Source organism: Mchenga conophoros, linkage group LG7, assembly GCF_057382185.1.
Source record: "Mchenga conophoros isolate Kocher_MC1m ecotype Shallow Benthic linkage group LG7, M_conophoros_male_GT1.1, whole genome shotgun sequence".
Classification (NCBI taxonomy): Eukaryota; Metazoa; Chordata; class Actinopteri; order Cichliformes; family Cichlidae; genus Mchenga; species Mchenga conophoros.
The window spans coordinates 64,159,857-64,182,652 of record NC_140532.1 but is presented as its reverse complement, the minus strand read 5'-3'; the positions used below and the strand labels follow the sequence as shown (position 1 = coordinate 64,182,652).

The 22,796-nt window shown below is 40.5% G+C and overlaps 1 protein-coding gene across 4 annotated transcripts in view; it reads left to right on the top strand.

Moving 5' to 3' along the window:
- Positions 1-22,796, top strand: part of wwp2 (WW domain containing E3 ubiquitin protein ligase 2) — a 61,019-nt gene that overhangs the window by 5,458 nt on the left and 32,765 nt on the right. For 3 of the 4 annotated variants that reach the window (XM_085280759.1, XM_085280756.1, XM_085280757.1), the window contains exons 3-9: positions 2,696-2,852; positions 3,169-3,290; positions 6,490-6,627; positions 17,894-17,972; positions 19,830-19,987; positions 21,024-21,267; positions 22,208-22,297. In XM_085280759.1, the coding sequence (XP_085136885.1) occupies positions 2,696-2,852; positions 3,169-3,290; positions 6,490-6,627; positions 17,894-17,972; positions 19,830-19,987; positions 21,024-21,267; positions 22,208-22,297 (988 nt within the window). The remainder of the gene's footprint in view (positions 1-2,695; positions 2,853-3,168; positions 3,291-6,489; positions 6,628-17,893; positions 17,973-19,829; positions 19,988-21,023; positions 21,268-22,207; positions 22,298-22,796) is intronic. The other variant, XM_085280758.1, reaches the window with a different exon arrangement.

Sequence of the window (22,796 nt, the reverse complement as noted above, 5' to 3'; positions counted from 1 at the left end):
CACTGTGTTCATGTTGAACTGCTGGATAGCCGACACCTTCTGCCTTCTCCTTCTGGATAATAAAGAAATGACGTACCTCTGTAGAGCTTCCTGATTGGCAGATCTGAATCAAAATTTCAAGTCAGGCATAGCTTAGCATTTTTGTTTCTTTTTTTTACTGATTGAAACTAGCGTCCATGCATCAGATAACTCCACCTCTATAAATCTTTCTTTGTACTATGCTGTAATATTTTAACATGAAGCTATAAGGTGATTGACTCACTTTTTGTTTTTGCATGAATCACTTGAGTCTGCCGGGAATAAAATGAATTTTCTTGCCCCTTATCTTTAAAGAGACGAAAAAAAGTTCATCAGAACTTTTTTCCTTAATTATGTCTTTGAACTGCACCAGAGTCATAACCATAGGTTTGATCATATGAACACTGACTCACCTTTTTATTTACCGATCTGCTCTCAAAGCTGTCTACCACTCCTCCACCTCTCCCACCTCCTCCCACATCCTCCCACACTGTTGAAACTTACTTCAGTTCTTCCATTTCTGGCACACCTCCCACCTCCCCGTGTCACTTCCTCCCTGTTTCTAGAGAACTTCACATGAGTCATGTTCTATTATGCCAGATGTTCAGAAGATCTGAGGTCATCAACATGTTGCTGCCAGTGTGGATCTGCTAAGGTCTCACTGCAAAGGAAAAAGTACAGATGGAAACCCCTCTGTCTGTCTGTCTGTCTTTTTTTTTTTTTTTTTTTTTAATCTTAATCTGTCACATTTATTCTTTCAGTCGGTAGTCCTGATCAGAGGCCCTCTGCGACACGCTGCTAGTCAGCATGTTCTTCAGTTTGCAATCTTGTGATTTTGTGATTCAGTGTGAAGAAATCAGCTCCTCTGAGGACTGATACATGCGATAACAAGAGTCTCAGCAGGCCTGCAAGAATTCCAAGCCTCTGAGCTCGCCAATGTCCAGATGTACACTTTTACCCCACTCCAAATGAAAAAAAAAAAAAAGAGAGAACAAAAAAGCTTGAAATCAGTGGATGCAAAAAGTTTCTTTACTTTCAAATATTCATTCTACCTTAAATGGAGCATAAGTAAACAGTGCAATGTTTTTTGTTTGTATTTTTTTTTTTAACATGAAGGCTTTATTGTGGTCAGTCAATTCTTTTTTCCCCCAAAATTAAATAAATTAAATACGTTTTATTAAATAAATAAAAATTAAATAAATGAAGGTGGTTTCCTTTCTTCCACTAGAGGGCAAAGTTTGTATTTGTCTGATACACTCCGTGTACTTCAAATCCATCCTGAACAGGCCGTGGCACACAGCGTGTAACAAAATACTCACAACAGCCAGTATACATGCAGGAGTACACACAGTCCAAGGAGTTTCTGTTAGGGTGTTGCAGTACGCTGTAACATTTGTCCAATTTACTGAACCACTTATTTAACTTTTAACTCCAGCACCGCTGGGAACGGTTCTGTTCCAGGTGACCTAAAATGAACGGTAGTGTACACCGCGCTGCTTCACATTATTACATAATAAATAGAAAACAATCTCATAAAAATCAGGATCCAGAATCCTATATGTACACATTGCCTCTTGGCAGCCATCTTAACACTCCTACAAAGACTTATTTGGCCAGTTATTTTGGAAGCATTGCTGCATTAGCTTTAGTTACCATGGTCACCCGGATGAAGAAACTGCATATATACAATCACCAGTCAGTCTGATTTTAAAAAGAAGGGTGTTGCCTTGTATTACACAGTGACAATAAAAACGCCACTGCACTCTACAGGAAGGGTCAGAGCCGTCTGTATTGTCCGGGGCCTTTTCTCATCTGTTGGACACGCTCTGGATTTTACACGAGTCTGTTGTGGCTAGTGCCATCCTCTATGCTGTTGCATGCTGGGACAGCAGGCTGAGGGTCACGGATGCTAACAGGCTCAATGAACTGATCCACAAGGGCAGTAACATTGTGGAGACGGAGATGGACTCCCTTAAGGTGTTGTCGGAGAGGCGGATGTTGTCCAAGAAAAGGACAATGCTGGACAATCCCGCTCACCCACTGTTGGTGAGTCACAGGAGCTGTTCAGTGAGGCCCAGATGTATCACCGAACGACACAGGAAGTCATTCCTGTTGTTCAGTTCCTCCATCTAATGCACAGCATACAGTGCACACACCCTAACGATCTGAACATCCTTTACAGAGGATGTCGGTATAGTAAGAAGGCCGTCTCAGTGTCATATTTAGTTTTTTGTAATGTACTGGAATATTTGTTTATTAGAACTATTATTATAATATTAGAACTATTTGTAAGCTATTTTGTTACATCTTGTAACTTTGCAATATATTTTATTATTTAATATAATTCAGGTAGTTGCTGTTCTTGCTGTCTTGGAGTAACTGTGACCACATAATTTCCGCAGGGATTGATAAAGTGTTCTGATTCTGAACTAAAATTCTTTAGTGTGATTAGACTGTCGTTTTCCACGTGAGGATCTGATCAGCTCCGACTCTTTCTTACCAGAGCTGCAGTCAGTTAAACCTCAATGAAAAAAAGAAATGCTTCTCTTTTGTTAACATTTATTGTCCTTTGTTGCCATAAATGACAGCACTGCTGCACTGCTGGCAGAGGTTTTGTCACAACCACAGATGTGTTCTTCCACTACGATACATGCTTTATGCGTGTGTGTGTTTGCAGTGGTGTCGGCGAAGCCCCAGTCCCCAAAGCTGCCGAACCGGCACTCTCGGCTGAGCTCCTTCGTTGAGGTGACTGCAGACGGCCTCACCAGTGAAACCAAAAAAACAGGCAAACGTAGCGGGCACCTTGAGCTGCAGTGGAACGAAGACCTCACCCTGTGAGTGAGCACCACACACACTCGGGCTCTCATGAGAGCCAGGGTTTTATTGTTAAAACAATTCAATAGAACATTAAATTAACTGCATGCATCTGACAGTGTTTGGACTGTACTGCTGTCGTGGTAGCGCTCTAACACAGATAAAATTTAATCGAGATTTTGTACTTGTTTCCCGTCAGCTTATTTAAAGCATTTTGTCTGAGGTAGAACTTGCGTACCGTCGCTAAAGGCGATGAAGAGCAGGATGCAATAATAAAATGCAGCTGCTGTAAGCAGAAGCATTTGTAGCTGATGTATTTTTCATGCCGTTTTGCAGTAATGTGACGCCACAGAGTCGTCTGGATCTAAAGCTGTGGAGCTGCCACACCCTGAGAAAGGAGCTACTGGGCAGCGCAACCATAGACCTGCTGGACACGCTGCGCTCGCACGATGGCAAGAGTAAGAAAAAAACGCACACAAACACCCACACACAGTTTGGAGTCACCATGCATGTCGAGCACAATTTCGCTGTACGTGTTTCTCTACCTTACTTAACAGAGGTTTGTGCGTTTTTCCTCGTTGTTTTTTTCCTGGCTATTTGATGATAAAAAAAAAATTCTTTTTAATAAATTTTCTCTATATTACTTTGAGTAAATAAAATTACCTAAAAATTGCACTTGGGCATTTTTATTACAGTCCTGGTGAATTTCCAAAGCCTCTTTGGAACTGTCAGAATTACTCTGATGATATGCAGCATACCCAAACAGTGTTTGCTTTCGTGTAACCAAAATTATTAGCAGTATAAGGAATTTAAAGTCTGTATACAGGACATATACATTCATATACAGAAAGGTTCTGTGTCTTCCAGAGACTTCATCACATCATCATGTAAGCCACGACCAACCATCTATGAAGGAAATTCGAAAATATTGCTGTAAATACACGACAGACACGGTCAGAGAGAGGCTGCTGAGACTAAAATGCCGACTCCAAATCCATGTGCATTAGTTAGATTAGATCAAATAACCTTAAAAATTACACGCAGTGGCCGAGGCCTTGCAAGGAATATATAGAATTTAAATTTTTCTTACTTTTCTTTGTAGCATTGGAAGTTCTGATAGTTACTTGTCAGTTATTTTAATCAGGCTGTTGCAGCTTATCTTAACCCACTTTGACAGAAGCTCACTATACTAATAAAAAACTTTCTTTATCACCAGCAGATTTGGCAAAAAACTGAAAGTACTCAAGCTTACAGAATAAGTTGTTTCTTTTAAAGAACGATGTGCTAACTAACACCAAGGGTGCCAGAGCCTTGTTCACATGCTTGTGGTTTTCATCCACTCAGAGGCACTTAGTGAGGTAAGGCATGCAGATGTATAACTGGCGCAACACCTGAATTTTCTTTTTACTTTCAAAGTAAAAATGTGCATAACTGTTGTTAACAGTGCTGAGACAGAGAGTTTTATTTGATATTCACACTTAAACTGAACAGTAACACTGATTGGATGTCTCAAACCTTTTCAGTAGCCTCAGTGATGGTGGCACATTGCCAGCTAAGCTTAACTTAACTTTGTTATGAACTCCTCGGAAAAGATTTCAGTGTTCTGTAACTTTTGGCTTGATGGTTACTGCTAAATAACTCCTCTGTAAGCGTTTAATATTCTTTACCCTTGCATATTTGACTGAGTCAGACGAGTCTTAGAGTTATAAGACTGTAATGTAAGTATGTCTAAGATGGTGCCATACTGGATGGATCTTGCTTATCTTGATCTCTTATCCTGTATTGGGGTAGGTTGAGCACTAGGATGCAATGGCCTTAGGCGTCTCCTGCTTGAGCCTGCACATTCAAGCTGAAGAGAGTGAACTTCCCTTTGCTACTCATCTTAAAAGATGTACCCACTCTCTAACAAAAATATCAAAGGACACATTATTACAGACATTTTATATCTTATACATGGTCTTCTTAGATGTAATTGAACAAATGAAAATATTTATAAAAACATTTTTAGTTTAGGTGCTTTGTCGTGCTTTCATCTGTACAGAGAACTTTGTAGACAATTTTTAGGCAAAGTCTAATTTGGCATATGTGTTTGAGAGCCTGATAGACACTTGTTTACTGCCTACTTCCCATCCCGGTCTTTATCTTAAGTGTAGATGGTATTAAGCCTTCCTCCTGGAGAGTGTTGTGTGCTTGGCTACGTGTTCTGAAGACCTTTTACCGTAAAAAGGATCCTGTGATTATGCACCACGTTTCTCTTTTCTTTGGATGTCAGGGTCTTCATGTTGCCAAGCTCCTTATTGTGTCCACCGATGTTCCTGTTAAACTAGTGTTCCTGTTATATCCGATGGATTTATTTTTAAAGTCTGAGGATTAACGGTTTTTGAGTTGTACTTGAACTGCAGCTGTGTTTTGGATTCACAGCGACGGCTTCCAGATACGATGGAAGCTCTATTGACTATGTGTGCGTTAGCATATGCTACTTCCGGTGCGGAAACTCCTGTGGGGAGCTTTGTTTCCGGTGTCCTATTCGCGCCCTGTTTACGGTCCAAAGCAAGTTAAGCAAATGAATGAATCAAGCGGCGATTTACATTTGCCTGTTTAAATCATAAGACCAGTCACTATACAGAGATGTGCTTCTGAATGTGGACGATGTGTCTTCTGCTGCAGTGATGCAGTTCTGCTTGTGTTGAGTGATGTAAGCAACTGATCGATCTAAACGCTTTAAACGTCAAAATTGATCATTAGATTTTTTATGACACAACAGCGGTGAGTGTTCCCACCTTCTCCTCTTTGTAACTTAACGTGATCTTTCCGTTTTCGAGTTTTGGACATGATTTTGGAGTATATCTTCGCAGTAGCGATTGACCGCAAAGTAATGTACAACCCCACATCCGGTCTCAAACCAGGAAGTTAGCATTTTCTCGTGCACAGGGTCAATGATGAAGAAATGCCACACCTGTCCTTTAAAAAAGGGAGCGGTACATGCTCAAGAGCTTTAATTCTTAAAGCCTGAACCCTTCATCTAATTTAAAATGAAATAAAGCTGCAATATATAACTTTAACTTAAATATCTTAGAGAAACATTTAAAGCAGGATGTTTTTTTTCCTTCATCCCTAGCATCCTCCGCTGTCACACCAACCACTCTGCATGTCCTCCTTTCATACATCCATGAACTTCCTCTGAGATCTTTCTCTTTTTCTCCTCATGTCCAAACCATGTTAGTCTTACCTCTCTAACTGTGAAATGGTTTGAGCATTTAAAACCCCCCAAAACCAAAAACAAAGTGGATGTGAAAGCAAAGCCTCTGAGCCCAGCAGGAAGCTGTGGGCAGATTCAGTGCATACGTGCAGTGTGGAACTTAATCTGGCAGCTAGACGACTTACTTCATGTAAATACTGCAATTAAAAACAACTTTACACACTGGACGTGTGAGGGGATCAGTCAGACCTTCTGTATATCTGTTAACATGCAGAATATTTTCCAAGTGAAATGGGGGACGACATCTTTGGAAAACAATCCTTTTGGTATTCGGTGACTTCACGCTGTTTTCCTCTGTTAGAGCAATAACAGAGGATATCCATTTTCCTTTGTCCCTCTGCCTTCTCAGTCACTCATCCCCTCTTTCTCTGTTTGTCTGTCATTCTTCCACCCTCTAGTGGAGAACGTCCAGCTGAGTCTGGTGCTGCAGACGGAGAACAAAGGCTCGGTTGTAGCAGGAGGCGAGCTCAACGTCTGTCTGGACGGCATGGTTGTTGATCTGGGCTCGCTGCCCAACGGCAGCACGGCAGCAGACAGTGAGTCCTGCCTTTATCTCTCAAGCACGCGCACACATGCACAAGGGTAAAGGTAATCGCACAGAAATGACCTGAAAAGCACATCGCAAAGCAGTCACACCACAGATGTGAAGATTTGTCTCACAGCTGCACCGTGCACAATATAAAAATGAAATAACATGCAGCACATTCAAAGAAAGCTCTCAGTCAAACATGAAGCCTTGGAGAAGCACACAGAAGTGCATGGCAAAGCTTACACCGGTCAGACAAGCTATATTAAAGTGAACACACACACAGTTTCCCACAGAAGCCCAGACAGCTTATTAGTACAGAATACACCGCAGTATTAAAGTTTTTCTCCTCCTCTCCCTCTTTCCCCTTGCTCTTTCTCTTTAATATTTTGTAGCACTGCCAGAAAGCAAACGCACACACAGATATATCTGTACAGTGAGATGCTTGTGTGTCTCGCCGCCCTGGTAATGAGTGCTGGAAAAAGCCAAAGGGTTCAAAATAGTCTAAATCGCTTCTTCTTGCCCTCTTTGCTCTCAGGTTAAATACAGTTGCTGTTGACATGTTCTGTAGTGGAGTTTTTTTCGTCATGGTGACATGACAGCTTGTTGGTACATTGCTTATGTGGTGACACCGGTGACAGCCGAATGCTGTTTTAATCTAATGTTGATTGTTGTCTTTCATTTGTATTAGTTTTTAGATGGTCTACTGAGAATCAACAAATAAGTCTAAAGATACCCACATCTGTAAAGTTATCCAGATGTGGGTGTCGACAGGAATCAGATGAAACGTTAGGCAGATGCTTAACAGTCTTACTTTATTAAAAGTACTTTAACCACTGTTTATTAAAAACAGTGGGACTGGAAGCCTTCTATGTTTTGCTGGCCTACTTTGCCTCCTGCTCTACGCTGTGGCTGTACAGTAGCATGCCTTAACATTTTACTGTGTTTAGTCTTACTAAAGACAGCCGAGTAAAAGCTGACATTGTTTTCAGCCTTAAAGCAAGATTATTTTTTTATTCTCTCTTCCTCTCTCTTTTTAAAAATGTAAGTGTCCAAAAAGCACCTTTAACCTCAGTTAATTTAACTCTAATTATTTTTAGGGAGGTGATTCAAATTTCAAAGCTTCATAAATACTCTGTTTCCCGAAACCTTGTCCCAGCAACCCACAGTCACTGAGTTCTCTACGCGGCTGCCTAAACCTTTGGAAATTAAAATATTTGTTGGTTCCCACGCAGGAGAAGGCCTTAGGACAATAACAAACGTTTCCAGGGAGCCATAACCTCATTTCATAGTGCAATTAAAAATAGCAGGAATAGTGAAGGTGAGCCTTAAGGTTTGGTAGACTGATGCAACTTTGCATTTGATTTGTCTTTTTAATCCTAGAAACAGTTTAACTGCAAAAAGATTCGGCTTGAAATTTAAAGATTCAGCAGACTGTGGTGTGATGGTGGTGCAGTGTTCTGCTATGTAGCAACACTTTTACACCAAAAAAACAAGTAAACCTTTGCTGCAGGTTTGAAGCATGAATGTTGTGAATAACCTGAAAATAAATGCTTCAATAACTGAATTGCTTTAAATTATCGAATTGTTTTAAATTATTGTTGCTTTTTTTTTTATCGGAATTTGTTTAAGTATTGTAGACTTTAACCAGCAGACTCCATCCTTTGTCAGTAGGTGTGAGTAATCAATAACTAGTTGTTACTGATGTTTTGAACATCCTATACTGTGACATTTTTCACTTATTTCATTAGGAAATACCAGCGTGCATTAAATGGATGTTTGTTTTGTAGCGACAGCGAAGGCGTTTGCGCCCTCTTCACATTTTTGCAGTTTTATTAATTATATTAATGTTAGCAGTAATAGCACTGTACCTTTCCATGTCCTGTTATTTCCATGTAAACTATTTAACCGCTTGTGTTTGTCATGTCTGAAATGCCATAATGTTGTTTTTTATGTTTATATTGATTATATTGTTTATAGTATAATCACCATCAGTCATTCAAGCTGTAATTCCAAGTAACGTCTATCATAGAACCAGGATCATTTTGATAACCTTTTAATGTGTTGACCAGAGGTGTTACACTTATTTTATCTAACAGGCAACACACACGTTTGCTCATGTTCTTTAGTCTTTAAATCTAAAGTGCGTTGTCAAAAGCGGCCATATTGGCTTTGGCGTAAATTATGGAGAAAAAGTCAGATTTGATGGTAATTTCATGTACATTTATATGAATGAAGATTTCATTAGCTTGACAAGTAGTTTGGCCTCCTCCTGCCTCCTTTACATGCAGTAATGTGACCTGACCTGGTCTCCTTTGCAGCAGTCAAAGTAAGGTCAGCATTTTACCTGTGATCTTTGATGTTTTCTGAGAGTACAATGCTGCTTCAGATATTTCTAAATATCTAGATAATAGAATTTAATTAATCATTTTTTTTCACTTATACAAGATATTTTTGCTTGAAATAAGTGAAAAAAAATCTGCCGATGGAACAAGTGATGTTTCTCCAGATCCAAGATGCACTAAAAACAAGTTCCCATATCTCACTGAAATGTCACTCTGTAGCTGATTGTGTCTTTTTTCCAGTGTGATGAGATATTTTGAATAGAAATTAGACAAATATACTTGGTAAGATTTTGAGTTTTTGCAGTGTAAACACCATAGCATTTCAGGATTCATCCTCACAACACATACGATGAACAGCTGGAGGTGTCTTAGTGTGCAAAGTCGTTTTTTTCCACTTAGAAAAAGAGCTGCTGTTGAAAGTCAGAGAAGCACTGACATGCCTCCGTGACTTTGACATGTTTTAACATCCTTCCAGTGGCACAGCAGGCCATGGGTAATGTCATGAAGGCTGTTAAATTGATGTTGTATCACACCTCTGCACCGGATTTTGACAGCTGCTGTCTTAATGTCTTGGAACACAATGCTTCCTGGTGCAAAACACAGTAAAAAGTCTAAAAATTGACCACCACCTCTGCCATTTTCACACTTTCCAAAGACAAGCAGAGGGCCTGGCCTCCAGGCCGTATATCTGACAAATGAAAGTGTCTGAAAAAGCAGCGGCAGAAGCGGCTACGCTCTTGTTAGTCTCAACAAATTTATTTTTATTGCCCTTGTGCCAGCTCGCTTCTGCCAAAAACATCTCCACGCTCTGTCCGCCTTCTGCCGTCACATTCCCGGTGACTCAGGCTTCTGCTCATTAGAAACTCTTATTTTTCACTGAGTGCACTTTGAGTTTTAGAAAGCGCTGGATCATCAGAAAATATTCTCTGTATTGCTTTTATCTGCTTTAACTGTATAAAGATAACAGTTTTGAAGAATTTGGATAAAGCATTTGTTATGCAGTGGCTAGCTTCAGGTGTATTGTGTCATACCTGATGACAGTTACTGTAAAGTTAGACTAGAGAGTATTTATTCATTTCACCAAAGTCGGTTGTTGTTTTTAGTAGAGAGTTTAGGTGATGTTTAAATAGTGTCCCAGTAGTCTGTCTGTCCGGCCAAGAATAACAAAACAAGAATATCGTTACACTTAAATCATGATATTAAAAGAATATATGACACTGTGTAACTGTGGCCTCAGTTGATATTTTATCTTCACATTCATGTATTGCTATTCCCAAACCAATATAAAATGATTCCATAGTTTGCCAGGAAGGATTTCAAACACTTCACACACTTATTGACTCTCAGTCAACAGAATTTTCCGCTCCCAAGCACTACACTAACATTTTGCCTTCCTTTATGGTTTGGAAGCAAAGACTGGGTCTATGTTTTTTTAAACAAATACGGTGTTCTTAATCTGCTCTTAAAGCCATAGCGAGGTTCCATGCATCCATCTCCTCTCTCTGTGCAACACACACACACAAGGCTTCATAGAGCGCCACACAGAGCCCGCAGTGTATCCTGCTGAATGAACACAGCCAGCAGTGAGGCCTGAGGCCTGCCACAGCATGGGCTGCGTAAATGTGTCTCTTTGTGACTGTTCAGATGTGAAGAGAGGTTAAGAGGAGGTGTGCGAGTGTGTGCATGCTGTTGTAACATATATCTCCCCGAGAGGGACAAGATGGAAAAACAAATCCTGTAAATGGGGCTTTTCTTTGATAATTAGATAATTGTTTGGATTTAAATGCACATAAGAATCATACACGTACATGTTTTTAAGTTGTAAGGACACAGTCGCCAAAGTCCCTGCTGTTTCTGCGGCAACTCTTTCCATATTTGCATGCCAGGACTTCATCACAGTTAGCACCAGATGAATAATTCCACTAAATCAGTGTGGACACAATGAATCTAATAGTTCACGAAAAAAGAAAAACATTGTCCGCTAATATTTTGTGGACTTATCTGTAATTTTCTGACTTTTAAAAGATAATTAAAATAAATTTCTGATGCATTATTTGTTCTTTACAGTGTTTTTCCAACATCAACCCAGTTTCCAAAAAGGTTGGTGCTCTGTGTAAAATGTGGATCAAAGCAGAATGCAATCATCTGCAAATTCTATAAACCCTGAGTTTAATTGAAAATGGTACAAAAACAGCAATGAAACAATTCATCCATCCTTTTTTTGTTTTCTAACTGCCTCTCCAGTTCAGGGTCGTGGGGTGGGCTGGAGGCTCCCGTTTGTGCTACAGACAAAATTCAGATTGTTTCCAAAAGAAGAAAAGACAGGCTTTACAGAGATATGCTGCTTGTCACGACAGCACAAAAGCTTCACAAGGTACTGTTGGCTGAACACAGGCACAAGAATCAGCTCGGCCTAGATTTTATCATGCGTGCTTCACATGACTGTAACTCCTTAACCTGCAGAGAAAGTTCAAATGGTTCCTGAAAGGTGAGAATTATTATGTAATTTTACAGCCCAAACAACCTAAACAATCTAAATGCAGTGTTGTCATATTCAAAATAAACAGAAAAAAAATTGAATATCCAGATCTTTAACAGAGTACTTTGACTTTCTGGATAATCCTTTCATCCAGCAGCTAGAGCTGGCTGCAGAAAGGTTAGTGGGAACATCTCATTTTTACGCATAATTTTGTAAAGATTGAGTAGTTGTGATACAAAGCCAAGCTTGCATGCTGCTCTTTTGACTTTGATCTTCTCACCAAAGTCTTGGCGTGGAAGCGAGTGAGCGCGTTTATGGAAAAATGTGGAACCATGCTTTAAAGTAAGACCATTTTCTGGATATAAACGAATGAATGCAGTGAAAACGAAGCCCTCATAATGCAGTTAAACAAGCGTGCATCCGTAATTTGAGTGTGTGTGCAGGTCAAAGGTTGACGTACAATGAAAAGAGCCCTCCACCCCCCAGTTTTCTGTTATCTGCAGCCTCTCCACACACATAATCACCAACATCAGGAGCGCTTTTGTCTAATTTGTTGCAGAGAATTGCGTAATTGAGTCTCATTGCTTGCAGCTCAGTAGTACAATCGCCTTCTGTGATCCTGGAGCAGTGTGCATGGTAGCGAGAGTTGGGGGGGGTTTCCTCTTCAAGCTTGCAGGGGCAGCGATGACAAAGTTGAATGCAAGTGTGTGTGTGTGTGTGTGTGTGTGTGTGTGTGTGTGTGTGTGTGTGTGTGTGTGTGTGTGTGTGTGTGTGTTTCAGGGGGAGGAGAGGCCTGAAGTGTGCCCTCCAGATCCTGGGTTTCAAGCTGAGGCACTTGACTTTGTGTGTGTTTTTTATGTTGTCCTGAGTGTCGATGCAGATGTGTGGGGGTTTTGTTGTTTTGTTTTGGGTTTTTTGCACTTGTGTGTGAGCGCACATGTGTTTTACATTCTGCAGAGTGTGTGTGCTCAGCCGTATGTGAGCTGCTTGAATATACAAAGTGCATAAAGGTGGGAGTGTGTTACTTCTGGTGATGTCAAGGGGCTCTGTGTTCTCAGTCTGAACGCAGCTCTGTTAGTTTGGGGGTTTGCTCACTTCCCCTGGCAGCTTTTCTGACACACACACACGCACGCATGTGGTGGGCTTCATAAACAAACCCTTATATTTCAACTTTTGGCAAACTTTGTAACTGTCAGATTCGTACATACACACTCCACATACTCACAGCTTCCTATCCCACAGAAGCAGGAGCCACATGTAAACCGCAGCACAGACACCCTCAGATTATCCGACCCACTGACTAACACTGGTCAACACTGAGACATCACGCTAGACTGTGTTAATTAACTGGCTAAATGTGCCAGAGTTGTGGAACTCATTAAGAGCGTGAGACAGAAATTCAGCCAAAAGTGTCACTGGCAGATGTATATATTGCGGTATAGCATGTATCCACAAGAAAATGTCCATGGATGAGACGTTACAGTCTGCAAAACGAGGGCAACTATGTGATGTGAAAATCCCAGTCACTGCCCAATGATGTCTATATATAGGGACTGATATTAAAGGGTGGTGTGGCCAACACTGAATAAACAGACTGGGAAAAAAATAAAGTGATTTCATAAATGCTTAGTTAAACACAAACTGCGCATTTTGGGCTGAGATAGATTTTGGTCGTCCGACCAGAGATATCGCTAGCCCCGGGACGTCGGGCCAGCGATTTTGCGAGCCCTGTTACTTGTTATGTAGAGTTTAGGCAGTGTAGGAATTTTAAGACCGATACCAGTACCGATATTTCATGGTTTTAAAAAGCCAATATTTGTTTTTGTAGTTACTCATAAATCCTAATATCACGATACAGGTTAAAAATAAGCTCCATTTGCAATGAAATTTTATGCAATGAAGACCTGTTACAATCATCATTACAAATAACAAATGGCCAGTTGATGACCGTCTCCCCGGTGCTTCATGTAGACCAGGGACATCAAACTTTGATAATTGGGCCTTGAAGCATGAAACTACATGATAAAAGTGTAAAATTACAGAAAAGGTCCCTGTAGTCCTTTGCTAAAAACGTCCTTTAATTATATAATTAAACAAACATACATTTCTGTAGTAAATTGTGGAAAAACTGCAGCTTTTCTGTAATTTAATTGTTTATCTATTATTTAATTGCCTTGGAGTAGGATGTGTGGCAAATGAGGATATTAGGGTTGGTGTCTGTGTTTAAGTTCCACTCCTTCATATTTTTAAAGCTGTCCAGTGGGCGAAATTGGACCCGAACCTTATCTTTAATACCTCTGGTGTAGACCCTCATCTAAGTGTTGTCATAATCAGTTCATTTGTCGCCTTGGCTGCAAGTTGTGTGAATGTGTTCATTTTGTGTCGTTGTTAACATCAGTGAACACCTCTGGGCTCGGCCTCATCGACCTCTTTTATTGCAGTCTTAAATCAAAGGTGTTCTCTTTCACAGGGGCTAATCCGAGTGGACACTGAGGTTAAACAAGTAAGCCAAAGCTTCCAGTCTCTCCATAGCAGCTGTGTGACTGAAATGTGTGCCCTCTGTTATTTTCACTGAAGTTTAGATGTTGAGAAGGCATACCACCTCAGACAGACACACACCAGAGCAGTAATTGGACCATTACGCGGGATGGGGGATGATGAACTCAGTGAGCGGGCTATGACACAATGGTTTCTCCTCAAGACCACTGTTTATTTTTCTGTATGTCCACCAGGTCTGCTCACAAGAAGCTCTTTCATAGCTCTAAAATAGTGGTGTGTGTGTGTGTGTGTGTGTGTGTGTGTGTGTGTGTGTGTGTGTGCGCGCGCGCGTGTGTAAGTATGTGAGTCAGTGAGACTTTACCTGTTTTCTTTACCTTAGATAGCGGGATATGTAAATGTGTAAACATGGATGCCATTTGAGGCTGTCGTGCCCACGGCATGAAGGAAGGTGGTGTGTAAAGGAGAAAGTGAGTGTTAATGAAAAGCGCGTTACAGGCCTGTGGCTTTCAGTCACAGTTGGGACTGTATAGTCCCTCACACCGCCAAGACCGCATACCACTGCGCACACAAACCAGCACAGACTACTCGATACATACAAGCATGAATGGTCTCTATTAAACCGCCAACTGTGCTTCCACCACCACATGTGTCAGGTCTATATGTATGGTTTTCAGGGTTATTGTTTTATTTGTGCACACAAAGCCTCAGTATGAGCACTTTGTCATTTACTGTACAGTTCTGAGATGCAGGGACAGGTAACCACCGCAAATTTCATAGTGCGAGGATAAATCTGTGTCTTAGAACAGCGGTCCCCAACCCCCGGTCCGTGAGTCGTTTGGTACCGGCCGCGAGAGTTGAGGCTCAGGTGTGAAATGTATGGTTTTCAGGGTTTTTATCGGTTTTCAGCTTTATTTTGTTATCGTTTTTATCGTTTACTCGGTTTTCCTGGGTCTTTTCACGTGTGTTATGAATAAATCTTCTTTTTTTCGGTACGGGTACTAGTTTTATTTTGTTGTATTTATCCGCGACACCTTAAAGGCCGGTCCGTGAAAATAATGTCGGGCATAAACCGGTCCGTGGCGCAAAAAAGGTTGGGGACCGCTGTCTTAGAAGACACTGGGACTGATAATGATGATGTTAGGGAAGCTGAACTTATTGCTTAGTGAGTTTGCGTCGAGTTTTTTAGCCAGGATTGTCAATACTTGCTTCAAAGTGTGATTTTAAAAAGTTAATTTGTCTGAAAGTTTTTCGCCTGTTATCAGCGATGGTAACGAAGTGATAGGAAACATGGATTGTATTCGCAAGATGTATCTTCAGAGTCTGTAAAGCTAAGCTAATGTGAAGTCCCTTGATCTTGCATTCTTGATAATGGCCAGCAGGGGGCGACTCAAAGTCTTTCATTTGTGAACAGTGCTTGGCTCTTTTACTGTGTGGTGTAAGTGAACACATCCTGATGGGTTTACGGTTTTATTCACTAGTTTAAGTTTTTATTGAATGCAACTTGATGTTTATTCTGCAAACTTTGCTCATAAAGGAGAATCACCACGTGGAATCATTCGCTAGTTATATATAGTTTACTAGCAACTAGGGCTGCTCGATTATGGCAAAAATGATAATCACGATTATTTTCACTGAAATTGAGATCACGATTATTTGACGATATTTATTTAACCCTTTAAGACCTACTATAGAACCAAGTCCACCAGAGCTTATATTATTTTTTTTACATGCTGTAGTGCCATTTGTGGGAGCATTTCAAGTTGCTATACATCAATACAACTGTTATAGCCCATATTTTAATAATATGTCTGCATTAAGTCCATAGTAATTACATAAATTGCAAAAAAGTGCAATAAACTACAAAAAAAATTGAAAATCGCTTTTGTTTTGTTTACATATATTTCTACTTGGAGAAATTTAAGAGGTTTATCCCTCAAAACTTTAAATACAATAAAGTTGCAAAAAATAGTTTCCCACCACAGGAAATTTATTTTGAGTGTCTTCATAGTTTTATTTTGGAGATACAGCAATTTTTATATACTGCAGGAAAAACAAAAAACAATCCTATGATGCAAATTTGCAAAGAAAACAGCAGGTGCATCATTTCACTGTGGGAAGTGTTACGAACAGCTGATAGGAACGGCAAAGCGTGTTTCTGGAATATTATGTTCTTGTTCCTGCAAGCGCTTTTTATGCAATTTTTGCAAAGCTATATGTGGAACGAAACCGTGACCGAGGACAAGCTGATGGCATCAGATGTAAGTACAACTCCTCCGGTTTCATATGCAAAACAAATTATTGCGCTAGCTTACACGGTTCAGGTTCTACAGGGATTTAACAATAGTTACGCAAAACGGAGCGTGCTGCTCTGACCGGCTTTAAAGGGTTAACAATGACTTTAAAAAAATAATATAAAATGGTGTGCAACACCACTGAAGTTTTTTTTTTTTTTTAAACTCTCTTTTCAACCAACGGCAGTCACTCTCCAAATAACTTCTGCTTAGCTTTCCGAGCTTCCCTCGGGTCCTCTTAATCAGCGGTCTCCAAACTTTTTTGCGCCACGGACGGTTTATGCCCGACAATATTTTCACGGACCGGCCTTTAAGGTGTCGCGGATAAATGAGGGAGGGGCTAATAATCGGCTCAGTCATTTTTAATGATCGTTGAAAGCCCAGATCGTAATCGTGATTAAAATTCGATTAATTGAGCAGCCCTACTAGCAACTGAAGTTTTTTTTGAGCAGCAAATCAGTTGTGTATGTTCTATTTGTATAGTTTTATGATTATTGAGATAATTTCATCCAAAATCCATCCATCCATCCATCCATCCATCCATCTTTTTTTTTTTTTTTTGTCCAGATCAAACATCTGAACCATTCAGAGGTTCATTTGAGTGATTTGCTGCCTGTTAGCACAACTGTCAGTCATAGACTCCTATCCATGTGCAGCCGTTATAAAGAAGACAAACAATGTTTTAGTGCCAGGTTGTAAACCTCTTTATTTAATTGCTGAAAATGGACATTTTCTCATACGAGTCCATGGGGATTGTCTCAAATTTAGAGCCAGTCTCCAGTGGCCATTGGAGGAACTGCAGGTTTTGATGATTATAGTATGTGTTTGCTTCATTTGGGCCCGGCCCTGAGGATTGTCACTTGGTCCAGATTGACAGATGTGAGCCCAGTTCTCACTATAGTGTATTTATTATGGAAAATATAACATTTCTAATTGTATAATTGACATTTTATGTCTGTGAAGGTTCTCAGTCATCCAGGTCATCATAGTCTAAGAAGCTTGGAAAGAAAAGCATCTGGACTTCTTTAAGTTTCCTTGAAGATGTTTCACCTCTCATCCGAGATGTTCGTTCACAGTGGACATAGATGGCTTCTTTTACTCCTCGTTCAAACCATCTGTCTTCTCTGTCCAAAATGTGAACATTGCGTCCTCGAAAGAGTGACCTCTGACCTTTAGATGCAGATGGACATTTTACACATTTTGGGAATTTTTTGTTTGCCCTAAAACCAAGTGTGACATTTCCTGCAGATAAACAGTGGTGTCTGAGGTTAAACCTTCTGTTTTACCTTGCAGAAATATTGCGTGAATTAAATAGTACACTAAATTAATTTCACACATCCTTATTTTTAGTTTCAGAAACCTTGCACGTGCACTTGTTTGGCCCTGTGACTGTTTAGTGAATTAAACCAAACCTGACTCTACATCCTCCTCTTTTATTTCTTTATTGGACTGCATTGGGTTGCTATAGTAACAGGGCTGTCTACTGCAGGAGACAGAAACAGCCCGAACTGTCACTGTTTTGTCACAAGCTAAAGGAGACTTGACTAATTTTTATCTAGTCAAGGATTCACTGCTGAACTGTTACTGTGCTGGTAGGAGCGTGATATGGATGTGTCCGTGTGTATGTCTGTCCACTAATGATGTAATCGGTCTTTGTTGCAGAGATACTTCAGTCGGATAGACCCAACCTGAGGAGGACACAGAGCGAGGAGACTCCCAGTACAGCGGGATCACAGGCCAGGTCAGAAAACGCACACAAAGACACACACACTGTGATTGTTTGGGATTTGGGTACAGTCCTCAACAATGCTTCAACAATATTTTAATGGAGTAAAACTATGGTTAACATCCAACTCATTGTGCCGTTACACATGTAACGAGGGATTCTGGGAAATAGCTCAGTTCAAGACTCTGAATCTTTTTCTACCAACATATGTGGTGGTTAGTTGTGGTTTTCTCCACACAAGAAAGGGGATCATTTATCCCCTTCCCAAAATTTTGCGTTTGCGTCACGGTGTAATAATTCTCACCATCTGGCATCTGCATAAAACGGACTTTGGGTTCCTGGATCTGCACAGCTTGCTGTCATCTAGGGGAAATTTGATATTTTATTTTATTATTTTATTAGAGCACGTCGTGGGATATTGTTGTTTTGCTCTCCAGCTCCTGAAGAGCTTGGGGTGACACAGCAGGACAGATGGCCCAAAAGTCTGGGATTTCTTAATTGTCATAACTCCATGGCTGTCATAATGAACAGTGACATTTAGGCTCATAAAATTTCTGAATTATAACATGAAATATAACAAGATATACAAAAGGAGGTGCATACACTGTAGCCAGCTTTCATTAGAGCTTCTTTATGAGTTATGTGGGGAATACTGTAGACTGTACTGGCATCTCCTGCGGGATATATTGCATTAGATAAGCTAAAGTTATAGCTTATGTCTAAAACATTAAATAAAAAAAAATAAAAATCAGCTAATTTTTTCTAATAGGCAATAAAACTCCAAAGAGATTCACTTTTCTGGCATATCAGGCGAGCAAAACATCAAATACAAGTCATGATTATCTCCTGTTGAATAGCTGAACACCAGAATAATAGAGTGTATTTATAAAAGCCATCATTTCAGCATTATTCTGTCTTAATGTTTATTTCCATAAGTCAGATTTTTAAAAGACTTTGTGATTCTTTATAGCCTAACAAACCAAAAATGCCTTTTCAAAGAAAAAGAGGCTTCTTTAATCCCACCGCTTTAGAAAGTCTGCAGACGTTGTGGTACAGTAAGAACAATAATAATAAATACAATGCTAAACTTTCCAAACCCGTTTCTAAAAAACTGTTTATGAAAGTCATAAACCCCAGGCGTAATTGTAATCAAAATAAATGCAGAAAAGAGAAGAAAAGGGTCGAGTGGAGGAAGCCACTCGACTGAAGCACTTATGCAGAGTGCCAGCATGTTATCCCCCCCCCCCAAGTGTGGTTTCAGACGCAGCTCTCACTGGCTAGAATGGTAGCGAGATAATAAATAGTGGAGCAGGCTGCATTTATTTCCAAGCTTTGCTGCGGGAGTGCATGGGGTCAGATGGTATTTCCCTCTAAACACTGTGGGGGGGCATTAAGCACAGTTCAGCCAAGAGCCTAAACCGCTGCTGTCATGGCGAGGCAGTCAACATCTCTATACTGCATATGAAGAGATGCCACCAACAGACAAGATGAGAGGCTTCTTATGCTGTTCTCAAGTGTTCTCATTGCATGAACATGGTCATAAAAACATGCAGACGTGCACACTGCACTGTTAGTTCTTCTCCTTATTGAGCTGCGTAAACAACTGAATCTAGAGATCGCCGTCCAAGCTCGGCCCCAGCATTCCTCAGTCCTGGGGGGGCAAGCCATCGTGCTTTTCTCTTTCTCGTCAGAAAAGCAAAGTTATATTTAGCGTTGGGGAAAATATGATAGTGTTCAGAGAGGAAAAGCAGCTGACACCTCTGCGTGTGTGGTTGAATTGTGAGTCGTCAAAACAAAGGATATAAAAGGACGAGGTGAATAAAGTAAGTGCAGATGTTGATATGTCTTCTTCTTTTCTTTCTCTGTTTTCAGGAGCAACAGGCACTCAGTGGGGGGTTCGCAGGGTGAGTCCTCGGGGGACTCCAGAGGGAGCTCTCTGACAAATGGGGATCTGAGTGAGGAGCAGATCCCCGGACCCGTTGCTCGCCGGCAGTCCTCTAAGAGTCACGGCAGCCCCGGAAACAGCGCAGGTAGGAAAGTCTGCTCACCTCGCCACGGTGTCACGCACAGTTTAAGAACACAGGCTTTTTACATTTACGTGGTTACACTGCTGAGGAAGCTTTTAAAAGGGAGCATCCAAGAAAATAACCACGTTACACCACGCTACAGCGAATGGTAGATGTGGCTAAGATAATATTTCAGCTGTTTATTTACAGAAATTTAATCAGCAGCTTTTATATATGCTTCGTATGGAAAATGGATTTTAAGCTTTACTTTGTCACAAATGAGAGAAATTTTGGACTTTAGGTCAGAAAAAGTAGAAACATAAAAGAGATAATGGGAATTCTTCACACTTTCTACCATTTTCTAGGTGATAAAAAAGAATTATGAGGAGATGAGCTGTAGTGAAAATAATCAAAAAGTTTTTATCCACTCCTAAATATGTCACATGACAATTTTAGATATGCGTAGTCTCACAGTTTTGAAAGACGTTCAACACACTAAACAAAATTAAACAAAATGATTCAATTAAGCAACTTATCGAGATGAGCAGGCTGAAAAATATGCTGAAAGGCTACTGCAGGGCTTCAGTCAATAAAAACATTGTATGTGTGCATCCTTCGGTGATTTTCTCACAGGCAGATAGATTTTTGTTTATTTTGCAGCCTAAGGATCGCCCACTCATTTTCGGGAATTAGAAACACCTTCCAAGTGCAAATGCCAAACTTGAAGCTTGAAATTGTGTTACCGTCTAAAGATTGCCAAACGTAACATTTAATTTAAAGGTCATTGGAAGCGTTTAATGCCTTTATTTGACAGCACTGGTGGAGAGAAAGGAAATGTGGGAAAAGAGAGTAGCTGAGTAATATACAGCAGATGCTTCAGCTACTTGTAATCAACCAATCAAAAAAAAACGTTTGTTTGTCTATCTTGGTCCCAAATCATCTCTCATGCAGCCATCAGTCCACTCACTCTTAAACCGTAATTTCTTAATTGACTGTAAGAACGCATCACATCATCTTCCCAGCTTTTCTTATGCTTCTTGTTGCCCGTGTCTTCTCTCAGATAAGGTCGAGCTGACGTCTAATGGACTGGAGAACAATCGCGGCGTGTCCCTACACACGCCTCCTCCATCTTCTCCTTCGGGCAGGTCTCCAGCTGCCAGCAGCAGCAGCAGTAGCCCCTCTCCTGGTCAGCAGGAAGCCCTGGGTCCAGCTGCCTCAGTGGAGCCCAGCTCCAACACCACCTCTAGCACAGAGCAGGCCAGCAACAGCACCACAGAGCCCACCACAGACTCACTCCCAGCAGGGTAAGAGCCAGTGTGTCACAGCATCTCATAGTCAGCCTGTAGTTTGAGCAGCAAACTATAAACGATACGAAAGACTGCCACAGAAACAACGAGAGGAATATTTATTGTTTAAGAAAATCTTAAACACACACTGCTGTATCTACATGTAAAAATGCTAGCACATTAAATGTTAAAAGTAAGCAGTGATTAATAATCTGTTATTGTGTATAGATAAACTTTGTATGGATGCTGGAGTAGGCCCGGATCTTTCGTGTAAACTGTGAATGCGTCATAAGTATTTAATTGTGAGAAAGTTGAGTCCTCCCATACTAAAACATTTAATTTCCTTTTCATTCCTCATCCTGTAATAAAATGAAGTCTGCCTTCTATATATATTTTTGCTTCTTGTAGCTTACTTCACCTATTTCAGTTTTATTCGTTTTATTACCAGCACCATATTTGCCTCTGAAACTCTGAACCCAGTCAAATCTTCCAATAGTTTTGTAAGAATCTGCGTAGTGTGTGTATATTTGCAGTTTCAACCTAAAAGTGGGGATTCATTAATAGTTATCAGATGAATAAGCACAGAATGAGATGACTGCCACCAATATGTCAGAAAAGAATATTTTACTGATAGACTAAAATGGTGTTTCCAGTGTGAGTCGTGTGTTTACAGAGGTCGAGGTGAATGATTTTTTTTTATAGAGGATAAAACTTCAGCAACACTTGTTGAGTCAGTGCCCCTAAAAAGCTTAAGTGTGTGGATGGCTGCAGGTGAGCGAGATGCATTTAGAGGTTTATTACATTAAGGGACACTCCCTGACTACTTTAAAAACAAAACAAAAAAACTTAAGATGTATTTGGCAGTCCAAGAAAATCTTGGATATCTCGTTGCTGGAATGTATTCGGTGTGATAGTAAATGAATATTTGTGCGTGCTTGTCTCTTCTCTCTTTGTGCAGCTGGGAGCAGAGGGTGTTGCCTCATGGCAGAGTGTACTACGTTGACCACAACACCAAAACCACAACGTGGGAGAGACCACTGCCACCGGGGTGCGCCCGTAGCACTTTTAAATGTGTTTTCTCCATCAGTGCACTGGTTGTTTAGGGTTACGTAAAGTTAGGCTAATGCATGTGTCAACATTCCTTTCTGTAAACTAAAGGGCATTCAGTCATCACCTGTCTGAAAATAACCGTTTCCTCTGATATCTGTGGCCACTTTTTTTAGCTTCACCATCTGACAGTAACGTAACTGGGGAAAAGCAGGATCTGTCCTTAAATAACCATTTATGCCAGATTCAGATTAATGGTCTGACATTTGTGTCTATTTGGCTACATAGAGAGGAGGATTATGGTAATTACAGAAGATACAGAGGCCCACTTGTGTGCCGTCCTTGCCCAGTGGTAATGACACTTTGCGTAGGTTGAGAGCTGATTGTGTAAAAAGTTGGCTTGTCCGGGAAAAGGAACAACAGCGGAGTTCAGCATCTAGACAAAAAAAACCCCACTGAAGATAAACAAGTGTTCTGTTCCAGGTTGAAATCATGACGTA